The sequence below is a fragment of the Theobroma cacao genome, chromosome 4 (assembly GCF_053813885.1).
Source record: "Theobroma cacao isolate CCN51 chromosome 4, ASM5381388v1, whole genome shotgun sequence".
Classification (NCBI taxonomy): Eukaryota; Viridiplantae; Streptophyta; class Magnoliopsida; order Malvales; family Malvaceae; genus Theobroma; species Theobroma cacao.
This window is the reverse complement of record NC_142642.1, coordinates 33,409,595-33,426,571: the sequence shown is the minus strand read 5'-3', so window position 1 is coordinate 33,426,571 and position 16,977 is coordinate 33,409,595. Positions and strand designations below refer to the sequence as shown.

The 16,977-nt window shown below is 34.2% G+C and overlaps 2 protein-coding genes and 1 pseudogene across 5 annotated transcripts; all 3 read right to left on the bottom strand.

The window, feature by feature from the left end:
- Window positions 1-268: 268 nt before the first annotated feature.
- On the bottom strand, window positions 269-1,844 carry LOC148763324 (coumaroyl-CoA:anthocyanidin 3-O-glucoside-6''-O-coumaroyltransferase 1 pseudogene; annotated as a pseudogene).
- Window positions 1,845-5,056: 3,212 nt separating this feature from the next.
- Window positions 5,057-7,182, bottom strand: LOC148763323 (coumaroyl-CoA:anthocyanidin 3-O-glucoside-6''-O-coumaroyltransferase 1-like). Of its 2 annotated transcripts, none has more exons than XM_088805238.1 (2): window positions 5,827-7,182; window positions 5,057-5,547 (listed from the first exon to the last, which is right to left on the bottom strand). In XM_088805238.1, the coding sequence occupies exons 1-2, from the start codon at window positions 7,133-7,135 to the stop codon at window positions 5,414-5,416; spliced, it is 1,443 nt and encodes a 480-aa protein (XP_088661364.1). In that variant the 5' UTR covers window positions 7,136-7,182; the 3' UTR covers window positions 5,057-5,413. The 2 variants fall into 2 exon arrangements, with proteins under 2 accessions (XP_088661364.1, XP_088661365.1); XM_088805239.1 differs by having other exon boundaries at window positions 5,420-5,547; window positions 5,642-7,182.
- A 2,558-nt stretch (window positions 7,183-9,740) lies between these two features.
- On the bottom strand, window positions 9,741-15,322 carry LOC148763322 (uncharacterized). 3 transcript variants are annotated; one of them, XM_088805188.1, is made up of 11 exons: window positions 14,684-15,322; window positions 13,514-13,638; window positions 12,877-13,001; window positions 12,531-12,727; window positions 12,052-12,333; window positions 11,892-11,950; window positions 11,593-11,629; window positions 11,412-11,483; window positions 11,144-11,294; window positions 10,651-10,794; window positions 9,741-10,521 (listed from the first exon to the last, which is right to left on the bottom strand). In XM_088805188.1, exons 2-11 carry the CDS (start codon window positions 13,629-13,631, stop codon window positions 10,099-10,101), a joined length of 1,608 nt encoding a protein of 535 aa, XP_088661314.1. In that variant the 5' UTR covers window positions 13,632-13,638; window positions 14,684-15,322; the 3' UTR covers window positions 9,741-10,098. The 3 variants fall into 3 exon arrangements, with proteins under 3 accessions (XP_088661314.1, XP_088661315.1, XP_088661316.1); XM_088805189.1 differs by having other exon boundaries at window positions 13,514-13,633; XM_088805190.1 differs by lacking the exon at window positions 14,684-15,322 and adding an exon at window positions 14,105-14,121.
- Window positions 15,323-16,977: the final 1,655 nt, after the last annotated feature.

The window sequence follows — 16,977 nt, the reverse complement described above, 5'->3', positions numbered from 1 at the left end:
ATTATACACTATTAATATATCAAATATTATTAAATCTAAATTTAATGGTAAAATATTGAAGGGTAGCATGAAATAGAAGTTAATGCAACTGAGTGTCTTGAGTCTGAACTCGTCTATGCCAATCCTGTTGGATGATACTCCTGTATTACACTTGATATAGCATAGTAAGTCAAGACCTTTTAATTGAACTGGAGGATGATGAAAGGATGTGGAGGTGATAATTTGTTGTTTTCTTCTTTCTCTCCCCTAACCTAAGCTTGAAGACCAATTTAAAAGGACAAAACATTTGATTATTTAATGTTTTAAGTAGAAGCAAACATCACATAAACCAACCAACCGCTCCATCGTACAACAATTTATTTACACAGGTTCAATAAACCTTGCTCAAAAATAGCATTGAATTTGTCGAATTCATCTGGAGCAAGGGGTACGCCAAATTCAACGCCACTTTCCTCATCACTACTCTCAGCAATGGCAATCGATCCTTGAGAACCAAGGTGAACGACCTCACTCTTTGCTGGTCTTCCCCACCCAAAATCTGTCTCGTAAACTCGCAGTTTTGGCGATCCTGCAAGTGTTATGTAGTGTTCACATTTACGTAAGACTTCCTTTCCACTTGATATCCAAGTCGCTGCCCCTCTCAATGGTTCTTTCTCGAACTCCAGAATTTCTCTTCCAATAGCCTTTGCAGCCACAACCATCCCATTTTCTCCAATTAGCTCACTTCTTTTTGCTGTTGCAACACACGGTTCTAGACAGTTTCCAAAATAATTTGTGGGCAATCTTAGGCGGTACCTACAATCAGCTAGAAAAGTAAAGACGCAAATCGCATCATCATTTCTTAAACGTTGATCAGGAGTTTTATTACTTTGTTTCAGTTTGACCAAACAAACCCACATGAAAGCAGTGGTTACCACAAACGTTGACAATCTGGGCGGCTCCTTCTCGGTCTCTTCCACATACTTTCTTGCAATCCATGTTTTCAACATCTCAACATGGGATTTGTTGATTACAGGCGTGATTCGAACATTGTCTGTTGGAGTCATTCTTTCCAAAGTCTCCCAATCATATAATTCTTTGAGAAAAATGGTCCAAATTCCTCGAGGATCTTGGATCAAATCCCTGCTATAGTTAGGTGGGGAAATAATATTGCGAACAGAAGTTGAGTCCCCTAGTGACCTACAAATAGATGCCCAGGACTTGGTGAAATGACCAAAGGCCCTCCCATCAGCTGCAACATGACAGAAGGTGATACCTATGGAAATACCGGCATTAGGAAAGACAGTGACTTGGATGGCCATAAGCGGCTGCTGCTTGCAAATATTGTCGCCATCGGAGGACATACTTGGCGGTGGCAAGTTGGGAACGAGATCTTCTAAATCCTGAGCATGTCTTGGACGATTGCCTGTGATCAGATGCTTGAAGTCTGCTGTGGATTCAATGACAACAAACGGGAGAGAATCACCATCGGCATAGTAAATATAAGGCCTTTGAGGAAGTGGAGGCAACTTGAGATTGCCTGCAAAAGGGAAGAAATGTTGCAGAGTGAGTGAGAGAGATGTTTTGAGATTGGGGAGAGCGTTATGCAGGAAATGGGAGGTCGGGTAGGGGAATTTGTAGAAGAAAAGGCGTTGTATATGACAGCAAGAAATCCATAGGGTGTCCAAGAAAGTGAGAGGAAGAGAGGTCGTGGGAACTGAGCCCGGCGGTGGAGAGACATGGCTAGCTTCAAGGAACTTGATGAAGCAATGTTGAGCCATACTGTGGAGAGGTAGCCAGATCAGAAAACTTCTGCTCACGCAAGCTTTATATAAAACTAGAGGTGCAGTAAATAGTAATGCAGACGATCAGTTCGTCACGCTTGCCTAGAATCAGGTGCATGGCTTTGAATTCACGAGATGAAGCACCGCAATCCTTTTGCGAATCAATTTTCGGTATAAAGCAATGATTATGTGTCTCATTCGGATCTCGGAAGCAGGAGTAGTTTCGGCCGCCTACCAAGTTCTACGTTATCTAAACTTAGTCCCGCACTTTCTCGCGGTTTCCATGTCATATAATTGCATTAAACATAGATAAAGTAAGGCATGGATGCTACATTCAATTAGCAGCTTCAGATAGAGCCAACGGCCCACGTGAAAAGGGTATTCTGTGTGATGCAATACTTGGACCGACAACAAACAAGACAATTTATTTCCTCACCAACCGCTCATATGTAACGTGCTTTTGGTACTTTTCTATGCGTCATTTTATATTGCTTGCGGTCTAGTTCGCTTCATCTCTAGTTTTAGACCAACGAGTTACTACTAATCCTTTACATAATAATAGTTGGGAGCCTTTGTTTTATGTTGTTAGCTAGTTTGCACAAGCTATAGTCACGTCTAGAATAGTAAACTACTTGTCTCCTTTAATCTCTATAGGTGTCTTCATCATGTTCCTATCAACTATTCTACCAAATTCTCCTCAAAGAAAAAAAAAAATACCTAACTTGATCAATGAAAGAGATTGGTTGCACCAATTAAAATCACACTTATACATGTTAAAATCTCTTTTAACTGTATAAGCATGAACTTCATTATAAGCTTCTCAATGGAAAAGGATTTTTTTAATTTCTTTTTTTACAATGAGAAGATTATGAGAAATAACCTTTTTTGATAAAGATATTTTAAAAATAATTATCAAAATAAATTTAATTATTTTTAGTCATATTTTGTTATGATTTGAGAAAAATACCTTTGAAACTATTTCAAATAAATTAAACCATTAATCATAATTTTTCTCTATTTGTACTTCTGATTTCTCTCTCTCAACATCTCATTTTCTTAAATTTTATCGATTTCTCTCTTCGACATTCATCTCTTCTGATTTCTCTCTCCCGTATTTTTAGATTCTTTCAAGACACCAAGCAATGGTTTTGATGTGTTTGGGTAGGTGACTATTTGGAGAATTTGATTTTTAGGTATTTTGGATAAAACTAAAACGGTAAAAATGATCTTAGATATTTGAAATAGCTCTTAATTGAATTAATTCGGAACTTAGACACCAATAAACTCAAAATTTTAAAATTTATAAACCTAGATTTAAAAAAAAAAATTATTTTTAGTCGAAATAGGTGTTTTAGATAAGAAAATTTATGTTTTGATTTATGAAAACATATTAGAAACACTTTAATCGGTATCAAATTATAAAAAAAAACAAAAAAAAAATGAAGAAAGTTGAGAGGATTAGAAGTTTTTGTTCGTATGTAACAACAACATTTTAAGCATTAAAGTGTAACAAATTATTTTTGAATATGACGTGTAACAACAATATTTTTTCAATATGGTGTGTAACAACAATATTTTTTTATCAATATGACGTGTAATAACTTTTTTTTATCATGGCGTGTAACATGTTTTTATACATGACATGTAATAACAATATTTTTTTCAACATGGCGTGTAACAATAGTATTTTTTTTCAATATGACGTGTAACAATCTAACTATGGTGTGTAACATGTTTTTGTACATAACAATGACATGTCACATATTTTTGTATATGACATGTAACAACCTAACCATAACAATACAACACGTTTTTTTACATAACTTGTAACAATAATATTTTTTTTTCAATATGATGTGTAATAATCTAATCATAACGCGTCACATGCTTTTGTATATGACGTGTAATAACCTAATAATGATATATCACATATTTTTATACATAACGTGTAACATCGTAGCATGTAATTTTATTAAAAATAATTTTATCTAATTAAATTAAAAATAATTAAAATTATAAAAAAAATATTTTTAAAAATAACCCTTTTACGATTGCAGAAAGATAAAGGAGATGGATGGCCTTTACCACAGACACAAAACCTCGGCCCATGGCTCAATATTGGTCAAACCCATTAGTGGTTTCATGAAATTCAATGTCTGTGCCAAGGTTCTTTCCTGATGATAAAGGGGTTATGAAACGAGTATTCTCCGAACTCCGTAGAGCGGAGGACTCTAGCTTCGTCGTCGAACACATGACAATTAAGGCAGGATTCTCCTTGCTTTCGTCTTAGCTATCATCACACTCGTTTATTATGGAAAATGCCATCCTTTAAGCAAATAACAGTGACCAAGTTGTTTAGAGGATGAAGAATATCTCCAATAACTTATTGACTATTATATGGACTTGCAAAATCCAGATTTACACGAACAAATTACTTCTCTGCCTGTGGGGTTATTGGCACATAAGCTTTCCCCTCCCGCTGCTGTTCCCTGCTTCTGTGCTATGTTATCTTGCCTGCATACAGGGGAAAGGCGTGACACCTTTGAAAATTCTTACAGTTACTATTCTTTTGTAATTCTTGTGAATGAATGGGTCTGTATAAGGTCAACGATGACTCGTCTTGATTCCCCCATATACTTCAAAGGGAGTCTGTTTAGGGGCTGTTTTTTTGTGGTCTTTGTGGTTCTGCTGGGCTGTTTTTTGTGGTTTTTGTGGTTCTGCTTCTGATGTCTTCCCCTTCAGGGGTCCTGGCTTTGGACTGTGGTGGTTGATGGATATGGGGTGCTATGGATGACAAACGGATTCTTTTTGTGTGATTCTCCCCCCTTTTTCCTTTTGATCAATACATCTGCTATTCAAAAAAAAAAAAAAGACTTCGCTGCCTATTTATAGTCTGTAAAGCAAATGAATGTGTCTCAAGTTCTGCTATAGTGAGATTTAATCAACTCATGTAAAGTCTTGCCACAACCAGATAGGCCTATTGCTGCTTAGAAAGGGCTTGGCTGCTCTGTTTTCTGTTGTGGAAGCCAAACGCGGTTTAAGTGATTGGTTGTTGTAAGCCTTTTCGCCTTGTTCTTTGGTCGTCTCTGCTTGCCATAAGCTGATCACAGGGAGCTGTTTGCCTATTTTATTTCAGGCTATACAATTCTTACGGAGATGGTGATAATATCACCTCCAGGCTCCAGTATAAATAAAATTGCCATTGCTCTTCAAACAAAATTAACGATCTACTAATAAATGATTAATTAAAGGTTGTTTTAGCAAGTAAATAATAGCAACCACTAAAGTGTTCCTATTTGAAAGTTCATTATTGAAATGAAACAAATGTACAATATGCTCCCCCAAGGCTTCAATTTGTAAAAGATCAATGGCAGCATTTCAGCGTAATCAAATATATCCCTATAGGTATGGTGATACACTATGATGCTAATGCTATGAGTTTTATCACAATATATAGGTACCATTTCAGGGTAAAGGATCGAGCACAAGTTCAAAACGGAACCTCGACAGCTTAAAATAAAGCTTCAGCAGCAGCTGGAGCTCACATCAATGGTGGCAGGAAATCACAAACAGAAGCAGCTGCAACAGCAGGCACTCTAAGCAAAGCACAACAGCAACAATTCAAGACATATCAGCAGCCACTTCAATAATTAGCTCAGCTCACATATCAGCGGCAAAAGCATCAACGAAGTAAGCAGAAATTCTGAAATGAAGATCAAATCTATCACACTTGATCTCAGCAGCAAACACTTTATTCCAGCAACAGGAACATCAACAAGAGAATCTGAATTGAAGACAATACGATTCAGATTTGATTTCATCAACAATTCTTGATATGCAAATCGAATCTCAATATCTGTTATGATCATTTGTATCACCTGTAATAAAGTTTAGATTTTGTTATACTTGTATATAAAGATGTACATAGTTTGTTATATTCAGCTCCAACAATTAGTTAATCGTAATTTAACAGTTTATTGCAACTTTAATAAGCCTTGCTCAAAAACAGCATTGAAGCTATCCAATTCATCTTGAGCAAGTGCTAAGCCAAACTCAACACCACCTTCCTCTTCTCTACTCTCAGCCATAGAAATGGATCCAAAAGAACCAATGTGAGCCACTTCAGTTTTTCTTGGCCTTCCCCACCCAAAATCTGTCTCATACACACGCAATTTTGGTGATGCAGCAATGCAAACATGGCGTCCAAATTTGAATATTTCCTCTGCCCTCGATAACCATTTCTCTGCCTCTCTCAATGCTCCTTTCTCCAATTCCATGACTTCTCTCCCAATAGCCTTTGCAGCCACGAGAATTCCTTTCCCTCCAAGCAGCTCACTCTTCTTAGCTGCTGCAAAACGTGGCTCGAGGCAGTTCCCAAAGTATGTTGCAGGCAATTTCAGGCGGTCTCTGCAATCTGCCAGAAAAATGAAATGGCAAAGCATGTTATAACTATCGGTTGATGAAAGATCATGAGTTCCACTTTCTCGTAATTGGACCAAGCAAACCCACATGTAAGCACATGTTACCACAAAAGTTGACGTCCTTAATGTCTCCGATCCATTTTCTTCCATGCACTTCCTTGTGACCCAATTTTTCAATAACTCAACCTGGGATCGTTTGATGACAAAAGTGACCCGAAACTTGTCATAGGGAATGCTGTCCAAATCCTCCCAATTCCACTTGTCCTTCATGAAAATGGACGCTAGCCCCAGAGGATCTTTGATCAAATCCTTGTTGTAATCGGGTAGGGACTTGTTCAGACAAGTCATGAGATCGCCTTGAGATCTATGAGCGGATGCCCATGATTTCATAAAATGAGTAAACGCCTTACCATCTGCTGCAACATGGTTAAACGTGGCACCTACGCAAATGCCTGCCTTCGGAAATAGAGTGACCTGAATGGCCATGAGAGGCTTCTGCATGCACGCAGTACTAGTCGTGCTATGTGAGTACGTACTTGCCGGTTTCAGTTTGGGGAGAAGAGCTTGAAATTCTTGAACATGTCGTGCATGGTCGCCTTTGAGATGGCTGAAATCTGCCGTGGATTCTTTGGCGATAAACTGAACAGAATCACCCTCTTTGTACAGAATATAAGGCTTTTGAGGAGGTGGAGGGAACACAAGATTGCCTGCAAGGGGGAAGAAATGCTGCAGAGTGAGTGAGAGAGATCTTTTGAGATTGGGAAGAGTGCTTTGCGTGAAATAAAAGGTAGGGTATGGGAAATCATAGAATAAAAGGCGTTGCATGGGAGAAGAACCAAGCCAGTGTATATCAAAGAAGGTAAGAGGAAGAGAAGTTGTGGGAACTGAGCCTGGTGGAGGAAATACATGGGTATCTTCAAGAACTTTGAGAGTGTCTGGTAGGACAGCCATTTGAAGGTTGGAAAGATTTGGCTATGCTAATTTGTTTACAATCTTAAAAGGACTGAAACAAGGAATTATAGTGCTATTGATTTCTAATAGAGCTCAATATTAAAAGTATAGGAAGCAGTATTTGAAAATCAGCACGTTTCTTTGACTTTTCTCCTCAATGAGGAGCTTCTATTATCATCCACATTAGAAGTTTGATCTTTGTGTTAGGTTAAGAGTTGACAAATGTTATTGTTTTTGTCTGTTATTTATTAATTTATATGTTCTCTAGAAAGTTATAATGTTATAGAATTATACCCCAAAGGATTGTCAAAGATGGAGATAGGTCTCCCTCTATATTTGATCAAATTCAAACTTTGGATACTTTTATTCCCACCAACTCTATACATTTTACAAATAGTGCAACTTGTCCATATATATATATATGATCTCCTTTTATCCTATGTAATTCATTGACTATTTTCTTTTCTAGAATCTGGTTTTTTTGTCAAATTATTTATTATATTATATATAGAAAAATGACATAACTCACTTAATAAAATAAAAGTACATAAAGTACCACATCAAATATATATAAAATAATGACAAGAAAGTCCACATTTTGTTGAGGATGTTAGGTGAAGACCTGGTGCTGAAATTTAATTATTTTAAATTTGAACATATGCTCTCTTCCATACAAGTTATTGGACCCTCTCACATCACATACATTACACGATTTATTTTAATTATTAAAATAGGAGAGGAATACCAGAGAATGATTCGAAATTTATTACGAATGAGAGAAAGGCATCACGTCAACAAACAATACTACTAATCGTTATATAATTATCAAATTTTATTCATTCCATCGGATTTAATGTCAGTTTTATGAATTCTCTTTATCTGTGCTGCACTTGATGGAATATATATTATTATACCCTTTTTAATACAAAGAAAAACATGAGACATGTGATGTTAAAATAAGATTATAACATCTTAACAAGTGTATTTTATAAGCATCCATTAGTCAAAATATTGTTTTATATTTCCCAATAAATTGTTAACATACGATTACATCATTGATGGGTCACTAAGATATAGGATTAAGCTGACCTATGAAAAAAATAAAATTATATTCCAAAGTTTTGAATGAAAGCGAACATTTGTCAAAATGCTTACATATGATATATATTATAGTTTTTACTTTTTGTTTCTTATAAATGGCTGACGAAATTGCATTTAAATAATAATAACTAATAAAATAACACTTTTGAACCCTAAAAGTTTCGTACATGTTTGAATTTCATTCATGTTTTTTCCAAAGTTTAAGTCCTTCCATCTAAAATTTGCTGCCAATATATTTTGTCTTCTCCATCCATCTAAAATTTACCTAATGGTTGGTGCATAGTGATTACCTTTTTCAATAGACTATAGTGCATCAAAATACGAAAAATTAAGCATTTTGGCATTGGGAGGTCGGCTGGTCCAACCATGTGGTTGGGCCTTTCCAAGAGCCATAGCCATGCCCCAAACGTGCTGGGTCCAATGGTAAACAAGTGATTTTTTGTTTGAATTTCAATTACCCGAATCTAATAAATGTTACTATTATTATTATAAATGTTTATTTTTATGAGCAGTTTCTTAAAACACTTGAACTTTTTTTTAGAAAAAAAGTGTAACATCTGAAAAAACCCTTAAACTATTTTAAAAAATTCAAATAAAAATCAATTAAGCATTTATACTTTTATTTTAATACAAATAACTCTTGTATTTTTATTTTAAATCAGATAAACTTTTATAATTAATGATTGACTTAATCAAAATATCATTTGTTATTTTATCTCGTGTGACGTTGATATGACATGCTAGCATATCATAATTGATGATAATATGATATGTTGACGTATTATAATTGATAATAATGTGATACATTAATTTGACATATTTACATAATTATTTAACATTTTTCACTTTTTACATCAATGTTATTTCAGTGTTATGTGAATATAAAATGACAAGTAGTATTTTAACTAATGACAATTAGTCAATCATTAGTTACAAGGACTTATTTGATTCAAAATAAAAGTACATGTATTTCATTTAAACGTAATAAAAAAATAATTTTTTTTAATTTTTTAAAATAGTTTAAGGACTTATTTATTATTATATAAAAAAATGACATTAATTTGTATTCATAACATTCAAGTAAAATTTATTTTTATCTGGAAAGGGAGAAAAAAAATTCAACGAGCAAAATATTGTCGTTAATAAACTTTGTTTGTTGGACATATGGCATAATATTACAAAGGGAATAGGAAGGGAGCACCAATTCAAGGTTGCGATTTCCATTCTTGCTACAAAGTAATTTTTTAATATATAGTTTTTGTTGAATTGTCTCTCTTTTTTTAAACCAAAAAAAAAAACCATCAAAATTTACGTATTATTAGATGAGCTAGGGAAGTAAAGAAAGGCAACAATTAATGGACATAATAAAATGAAAATGCAAAATGATAATAATAATAATAATAATTAATCAGACAACCAAAAGAAATAATTAATGCCTTTAATAGCTTTCCAACTTAGTTGAAAAAAAAAAAAGCTAGCTCATTTTTCAATGTGGCTATACATATGAATATCCTACAACCAAAATCTAGATGAAGGAATTGTTTTTTATTGCTAAACAATTAGAGTATTACACCATATTATGGGGTTAATCCCCGTATTGGACACTACATTAGATTACAGAAGCAAAATCTGTAACGCTAGGGTAGTAGAAAATGCAAACTAAACTTCAATCTTTTTCCTTCCTATGGAGACAAAAAAATGGCCCGTGTTCTATTTTTCCTATCTAGATAATCCATCTCTATCCTTATTGCGATCTTGTATCTCTACCTGTACAAACTAGTATTGTTGATGCTTTAGCCGGCGTTCCTGGAAGCTGCTTGCGCATTGTCTTCCAAAATAAACAATATCGAAATTTGCAATTTCTAGACTGAATTCGAGTTCGAGTGATCTTTGATCACTTCATTATTTGCTTGGGATTCCAATGAATTTGTTGTTGCAGATTGAGGTTTCACAGAACCGTCCAAAGAATGAAGTTGTTGCTCGTGATGAGCTTCTGCTGTCCATATCAGAACCAAAAATACCATGATGATTGAGAGAAACACCATTGCAGCCCATGCCATTCGCACGGATCTCTTCAATGGTTTGCAGTGTTCGCGAAGGATCTCAGAAAATGCGTCACTCACTGACTGGCATTCTACTAGACTTTCCATGCCAGGATAAGCATTTAGTAGGTTTTGGATTGAACTTGTGTAAGCCTCCACTGTTTTGTACTGACTAGTGGATATGAATTCTCCCTCTTTGCAGGTCCCATTATTGGCATCAGAACAAGTAAATACGGACAATATCTACAAAGAGATGCAAAGAGAGTCAATCAGACATCAAGCTGTCTCTCCTTTGTAGTTACGGAGTGAGAAATATTACTGGAGATGCTAGCTACAATGCATAAACCATATTGGATTTTTCCTTCTGCATACCTTTGGTATGTCGCCAATCCTAATCGTATTAGCAGGACAGTCATCTGGCCGGTATGTATATTCAGGTGGCGCAGAGAAAGGATTGCAAACATAAGCAAGATTGGGATATGTTGTTGCCTGCAGGAGTGATATGTTTGAATTCACCTGAAGAATAGTCAATAGAAGACGAATTGAATCATAAGTAAATTGTCTTGTAATTAGAAAATAGAAATTGAAAGGACAAATTTGATGTTTGCCTTTGCACTCTCAAGACTTTTCTATTGTATGAGACCTCAAAGTTTCATGAATTTGAATGCAATTGGATTACTTTCAGAAGTTGAATTCAACTTAAGCAGTTGCAGGATTGAATGCCACGAAGAGATGTATTTAATGTCATGAAATGCTACATATTCAAACCAGTTCTAAAGATTGTAAGCTAAAACTTAAACCTTCAGTTTATCAGCAGAATACCCTGTTCAGGTAACATATGAACTAAAATTACAATGACATTTACCTCGTTAACAAGGTCGTAGATTCCAGCGCTAACATCAAATAAGACTGGTTTTGCAGAGAGCAATTCATCACAAGGGAGGATTGAACTCAAGCTGTTGTTGTAGGGATTTTCTTTGAAGTTTTCTAGAGCTGTACATGTATCACCTGAGAACCTGGCAATTCGATAAATTATTTGAGCAATCAGTTATGCCTGCAACCAATTCGAGCAAACCTAGGAGAATCTTGAGAATTGATAAATAAGCAGGAATATAGATAAACCTTAGACTTACTTTTCCAAGAAGAAATAAATCCCGAAGAACAACCAGCATAGAATTGTAAAGAACCAACATATTGCAATTAGCCTGAAAGGAGAAAGATATAAAATATTCTTCACGTCAGTTTTCTCACTTTTCAACAAGTGATTGGCAACATGCATGATGAGTTAGATTCATGAATGGTCAAGTTCCTTACCAGTAAAGTGCTCGTCGTACTCTCAAAATTCCAGTCACTGCATAAGGAAAATCATTCAACTTTCATAAGAACCATAGCATGAGTAATAGATAGGAAGAATCCAAAATTTATCTTGGAGTCATCATTATTATACCTTTAAGTTTGACAGCTTCAAGAGGCTAGGCAACTATAATTTCAACCTTTTCGATTTAAATATAAATATTCTAAGTTTAGTTTAAGGCAACTTCCTTCTTGATAAGGATTATAAATTTTGTTTTGTTTATGATAATGAAAATTTTCAGAAACACTTCTAAACATACCTGACAAAGCAATAACTGCTACCAGGTTCAAGGAGATAGTCACAATGGTTATTATAAACCTGTAACAACAAATAAATATAAGGGTCAACATCCTTCTAATTGATATGCAATTGGAATTTTTCTCATTGGGTGGGGAAAGAAGAAGGGGAGAGAGATTTACACTATCTTGAGACCCCTGTCAATCAATCGTCTGTTTTTTCTAGCCTGTCTTTCTATATCTGCTGCTTCAACATCCAGTTTCTCAGATGTGGAGGTAAGAAAGCTAGTTGCCTCTCCAGTTCCATTAGTTTCTCCCAAGTTATCTCTCATTTCTTTCATTGCCCCTGTAGTGTTGTATATTGTTTCTGATGCTTCATTTGCTGTGCGCATAATAATGTTCACCACAGTCTTCGCTTCAGAATGGAATTTAGCAGTCCCCCCAAGAGCTAAACCAGATGCAGCACTGCAAGGAAATTAGGATCACACAATATATACAGTGTTTGATCAGTGGTGGGTTATGCTTGCCACAATTCATGAACATTTTCTAACGAATCCTCTATTGCTTTTGATCTTTGTAATTGAAATATACATATATATGAGAATTTCAATCAAATTTTGAAGTGCTGCAGCATCATTATACTAGAGAGTTGAAGCACTTACATTGCCAGGATTGTGAAGATTACAGCTAGGAGAATAGGCCATAAGCAAAATTGGTTGTGACAGAGTGATTTTGTCTTAGGCTTTCCCTTTCTTTTACAACAGTAAGCAGTTGCCGCGAGATAGCCTCCATATAAAATTCCAAACAAAAGCCATAGGAGTCCAACTGCATACCCAGGAACCCCCGTAAATATAACTGACTGCAGAAAAAGCAAGGTGGAAATTCTGAGATTAATTTCAAAAGCTGTCTGCATAATCTCAGCTATTTTTAATAAAAAAAAATTAACTTCAACTAAAAAATCCATTTAATTAATAATAAAATTGTAACTGAAAGGGTTCAGAGAATTACACTCCAATAATGCTTGTTAGTGATGTCAAATCCTCCTCTATACTTGTTGAAATTGTCCAATGGATCCACCCTCACAGTATCATCTGATTGTCTCACGGGTCGTGACACATTGATTGAATTTGTATCTAATCAATACATGCAACATAAAAAAAATGATAGATATATCAGTTTTTCTGTCATGTTTTGGAAACAAGAACACATGCTGCTTGCCCCATGATGAATCATTAGGTTAGACCCAAATTGAACTTGTGTTTTAGCCCAACTAATTTGTCATACAACCAGACTTGGCCCATATTATTTATCAAATTGACCAGAAATTGAGAATAATTTATACTATATTTTAATGCTTCCTTCAAGACTGATTGCATTTATTTATTTAGCTACCGGCAAAGGATATAGGTTGACTTTTGACAAAACAAATGCCAAGTTCGTGGACCATCCTTTATGATTTTGACTCAAAAATTCAAAGCATATATTATACATTTTCATTGAAATTTGTATCAAATTGCATAACAGACGTATTTTATTTTATATGAAATATATATTTAATGCTTTTTTTCTTAATTGCAAAGAAGACAATTGACTTCTAAATGATGGAAAAAGGAAATAGAGAAGTCAAAAGAAGTTTATGCCAAACCTGGTAGAGAAGCACTAGCTGAATCGAATTGCCCGGTAGTTTCTGTGAAGGTTAAGGCTAAAATCAGCAGCGCAAACAATGAGGGCAGAAGCAGTCTTGTGGCATTTGGGCATCCCATTTCTACCCTGTCAAACAAGGAAAAAGATTATTTATGAGTTTGGAATTAGAATGCTTTGACAAATGATCAAAGAATCATTAATACTACTGTTTTCCTGGCAAAGTGGAACAAACCCATTAAATGCAAGTGCTGTATGAACTCACTAGGGATGGAACAACTAACCCATTCAACAAGTTAAAACACCACTGAAACTCAGCAAACAAGTTCCTAATACTTTGTAAAAAAGGAACCTAACTGATCAAAAATGGTGGCTTTAATACAGAAGGGGTTTGAATATTGCTAGGCACAAAGACACTATCCCCATGCACCCCTATATGATTGAGTTCAGATAATTTATATTAGGCAATTATCTTCAAATTTATTATTGGGATAAGTACTAAGAAAAAACCATTGCAGTTCATATGAAAACAAGGAAAAAGGTACACAATAATCTTTCAAAAATTTACAGGAAAGAGCATTGAGCTTGAGTTTACTTTGTTTGAGTGTTGAGATTTTCCTTAGCAAATTCAGTTGGATTGGAAACAAGGGAACTTTGACGCACATAATAATAAGATTTAGCAAAAGAAAAGCAAAAGGGTATCTAGTTTAAGTGTAAATGGAGAAAGATATTATTTTTTTGCCTATATTGTGTAGGACTGTCAAAAGGGTTTGAAAAACTTTTCTAAAAGCAGGCTGGTTTGAAAGGAATGACTTCTCGACAAGCAAAGAACATTTTTTAACCGACATGATCTAGACCCTCTAGACATCTAAAGGAACAAAAAAGAAACACAAAATAACAGTTTTCTTCTGTTTAAAGAATCAGAAAAAAGATTGAAGAAGAAGTATGATGGAAACTGCTACTTGCAGATGTTTGCAGGCCGACAAAGTCCTAATCTGGTGGCTCGATGATAGCATTAGAATTAGCTTAGCTTTAACTTGCAACAATGACCAATAAGAGAATTAAAGGACAGAATTAAGAAAGGAAAAAGATTAATTAAGAACAGAAGAAGAAGAGGAAGATTGGGAGAAGTGAGCATGCAAGGGACATGGGTTAACAATGAAATTATACTTACAGAAACTTCAGAGAGAAAACTTTGTGCAATAAATGCTTTCAATGGCTGCCTTTAGGTACAGCTTTTAATATATCTTCAATCTTTGCTTTGATACATCAGTTTGAATTTTCCTAAAACTTAATCTGACTGGAAACTCTGATATAAACTCAAACAGGGTTGTATAGAAATTTAAGAGTTCACAACTCTAGAAGCTTAGACTCTTCCAAATGATGTGTTTCTGGAGGCTCTATAACTTGAAAACCAAAAACCCAAGTCAAGAAACATCAACAGAAACACCTCTGTGAATTTCAAATTTCCTCCTTACATATCAAATCTCCATTGTAAGTTTCAAACGAAAGCACCCAAGCATGTGCGCCGAAGGCTATACTTTGTGTAGAGAGAGAAAGAGAGAGAGAGAGAGGATGGAGGGAAGTTTGAAGTTTCTCAACTGAACCCACTTCTGAAAACTACAACAACTCCTCAGCTTTCCAAATATATGTATTCATTCGTTTCAAGTGGGGTTGTCTGAAACGCATCCGATTCTAACCAAAACACTTTCTCTCTCTGTGTGTGTCTCGTAAAAGTCAAGAAACAACCAAGTTTTCAGGTCAAGATGGTTGCCTTTCCGTCAAGAGTATGGTCATATTTCATATGTGCTGACTTGTAAAAATAAATCAATTTGTCTTCGTTGGATCCAAAGGGATGGCTAAAAGTAAAATGGTAGGCTACAAAGGAGACTAGGGATCAATTTCCTTTTTCTTTATTTTCATAAATTTTGGAAAAGAAGAAAAGAAAAAAACCAAATAATTGAAGAAAATCAGAAGAAACAAAGGTTTGCACACGGTTTCCTTTCCTTTTCATCTTCTGCACTTCATTAATAAATTGCCCTCTTTTTCTCCATGTTTTTGTCTAAAAAAGCACAGTCAAAAAGATACAACCAAAGGAAACTGAGCAATTTCGGTTGTCTGAATATGACAAAACTGTAGTTATGGATTTTGAAACAAAAAAAATCATGTGGGTAAGTGACAAAAGACATATGCCTAATACTGCAACTTGAAGTTATAAACAGATATTCAATTCAAGGGGGGGCTGGCATCTCCTTCTTTGACACTGTACTTTTTCGATCTGTTAACTAAAGTTTAACTAAACCAAGAAAATCCAAATCTTAATTGATTAGACCATACAATTTTTCCCTATGTTTTTGTTTCGAAATTTGACTCAAATATCATTTTTCTACGGTTGCAAGCATAATATATTTATTTTTTAAAATTTTAATTTGTATAAAAATAAATTTAAATATGAAAAAAGTATCACTAATGTCTGAGTATCTATCAATACAAAGACAGGTATTGTTAAATAAGAACATGCAAATTGATTTGATATATTAATTTAGTATAATTAATTTTAAACTTGAATATTTCCCTTCAATTTCAAAATCGATAAATTATAATCATGGAAACAAAATAAAAAATATGCATAGTAATATTCAATGAAATGAATCAAAGGAAAAAAAAAAGAAATTATTTGAGAAATTTACCTTGTCTCGAAGAACCTCTTATTTGCCATGCAAAGAAAATAAGCATATATTTAATTCCTAAGCCCAAATCAATAAAATAAAATCCTTACTTGTCAAATCTTTTGACGTTAGGATGATATTAAAATTAAAGTTGTCAATATATAATAATTTGAGATTTAATTACTCATGAACTCTAATCTAATACTTTTTTAATGAAATTTTACTAGTTAAGAGTTATATAAAGAATCAATATCTTAAAAATCTTATGCTAATGATAACAGTTCAATATAATTAAAACTCTTTTTTTATTCATAAAATAAATTTTATTATTAAAACAATAGATTATAATAAACAAAAAAATTAATCTGAAATGACAATTTCAAAGTTTAATTAAAGTGAATGTCTGCTTTCCTCAATAAAACATTTTACCCACATCCTTACTTCTATATATATGATCATAGATATTTTTATAATGGATTAACAATATTTTTAATCAAATTAAGAAAAGGATTTAAAAAAAAAAGAAATAAAAGTTTAAGAACAAAACCATGACATTTCAATCTATGATGACAAACATGACAATATCAGGGTTGCAATTTGCTTAAGCAATCAAGTGCTATATAAACTTAAAAGGTTATTAAACTATATAAATGAAGCTACTTCTTAGGCCATAAATTAAATAATAGCCAATTAAGAAGGTATAAGATGGTCCATGTGTTTGATTAATTATGATAATGACATATGGCATCTTCTTAGAGGTAACTCAACCAGTTGCGTGAAAGGTTTGTCCCTCCTACGT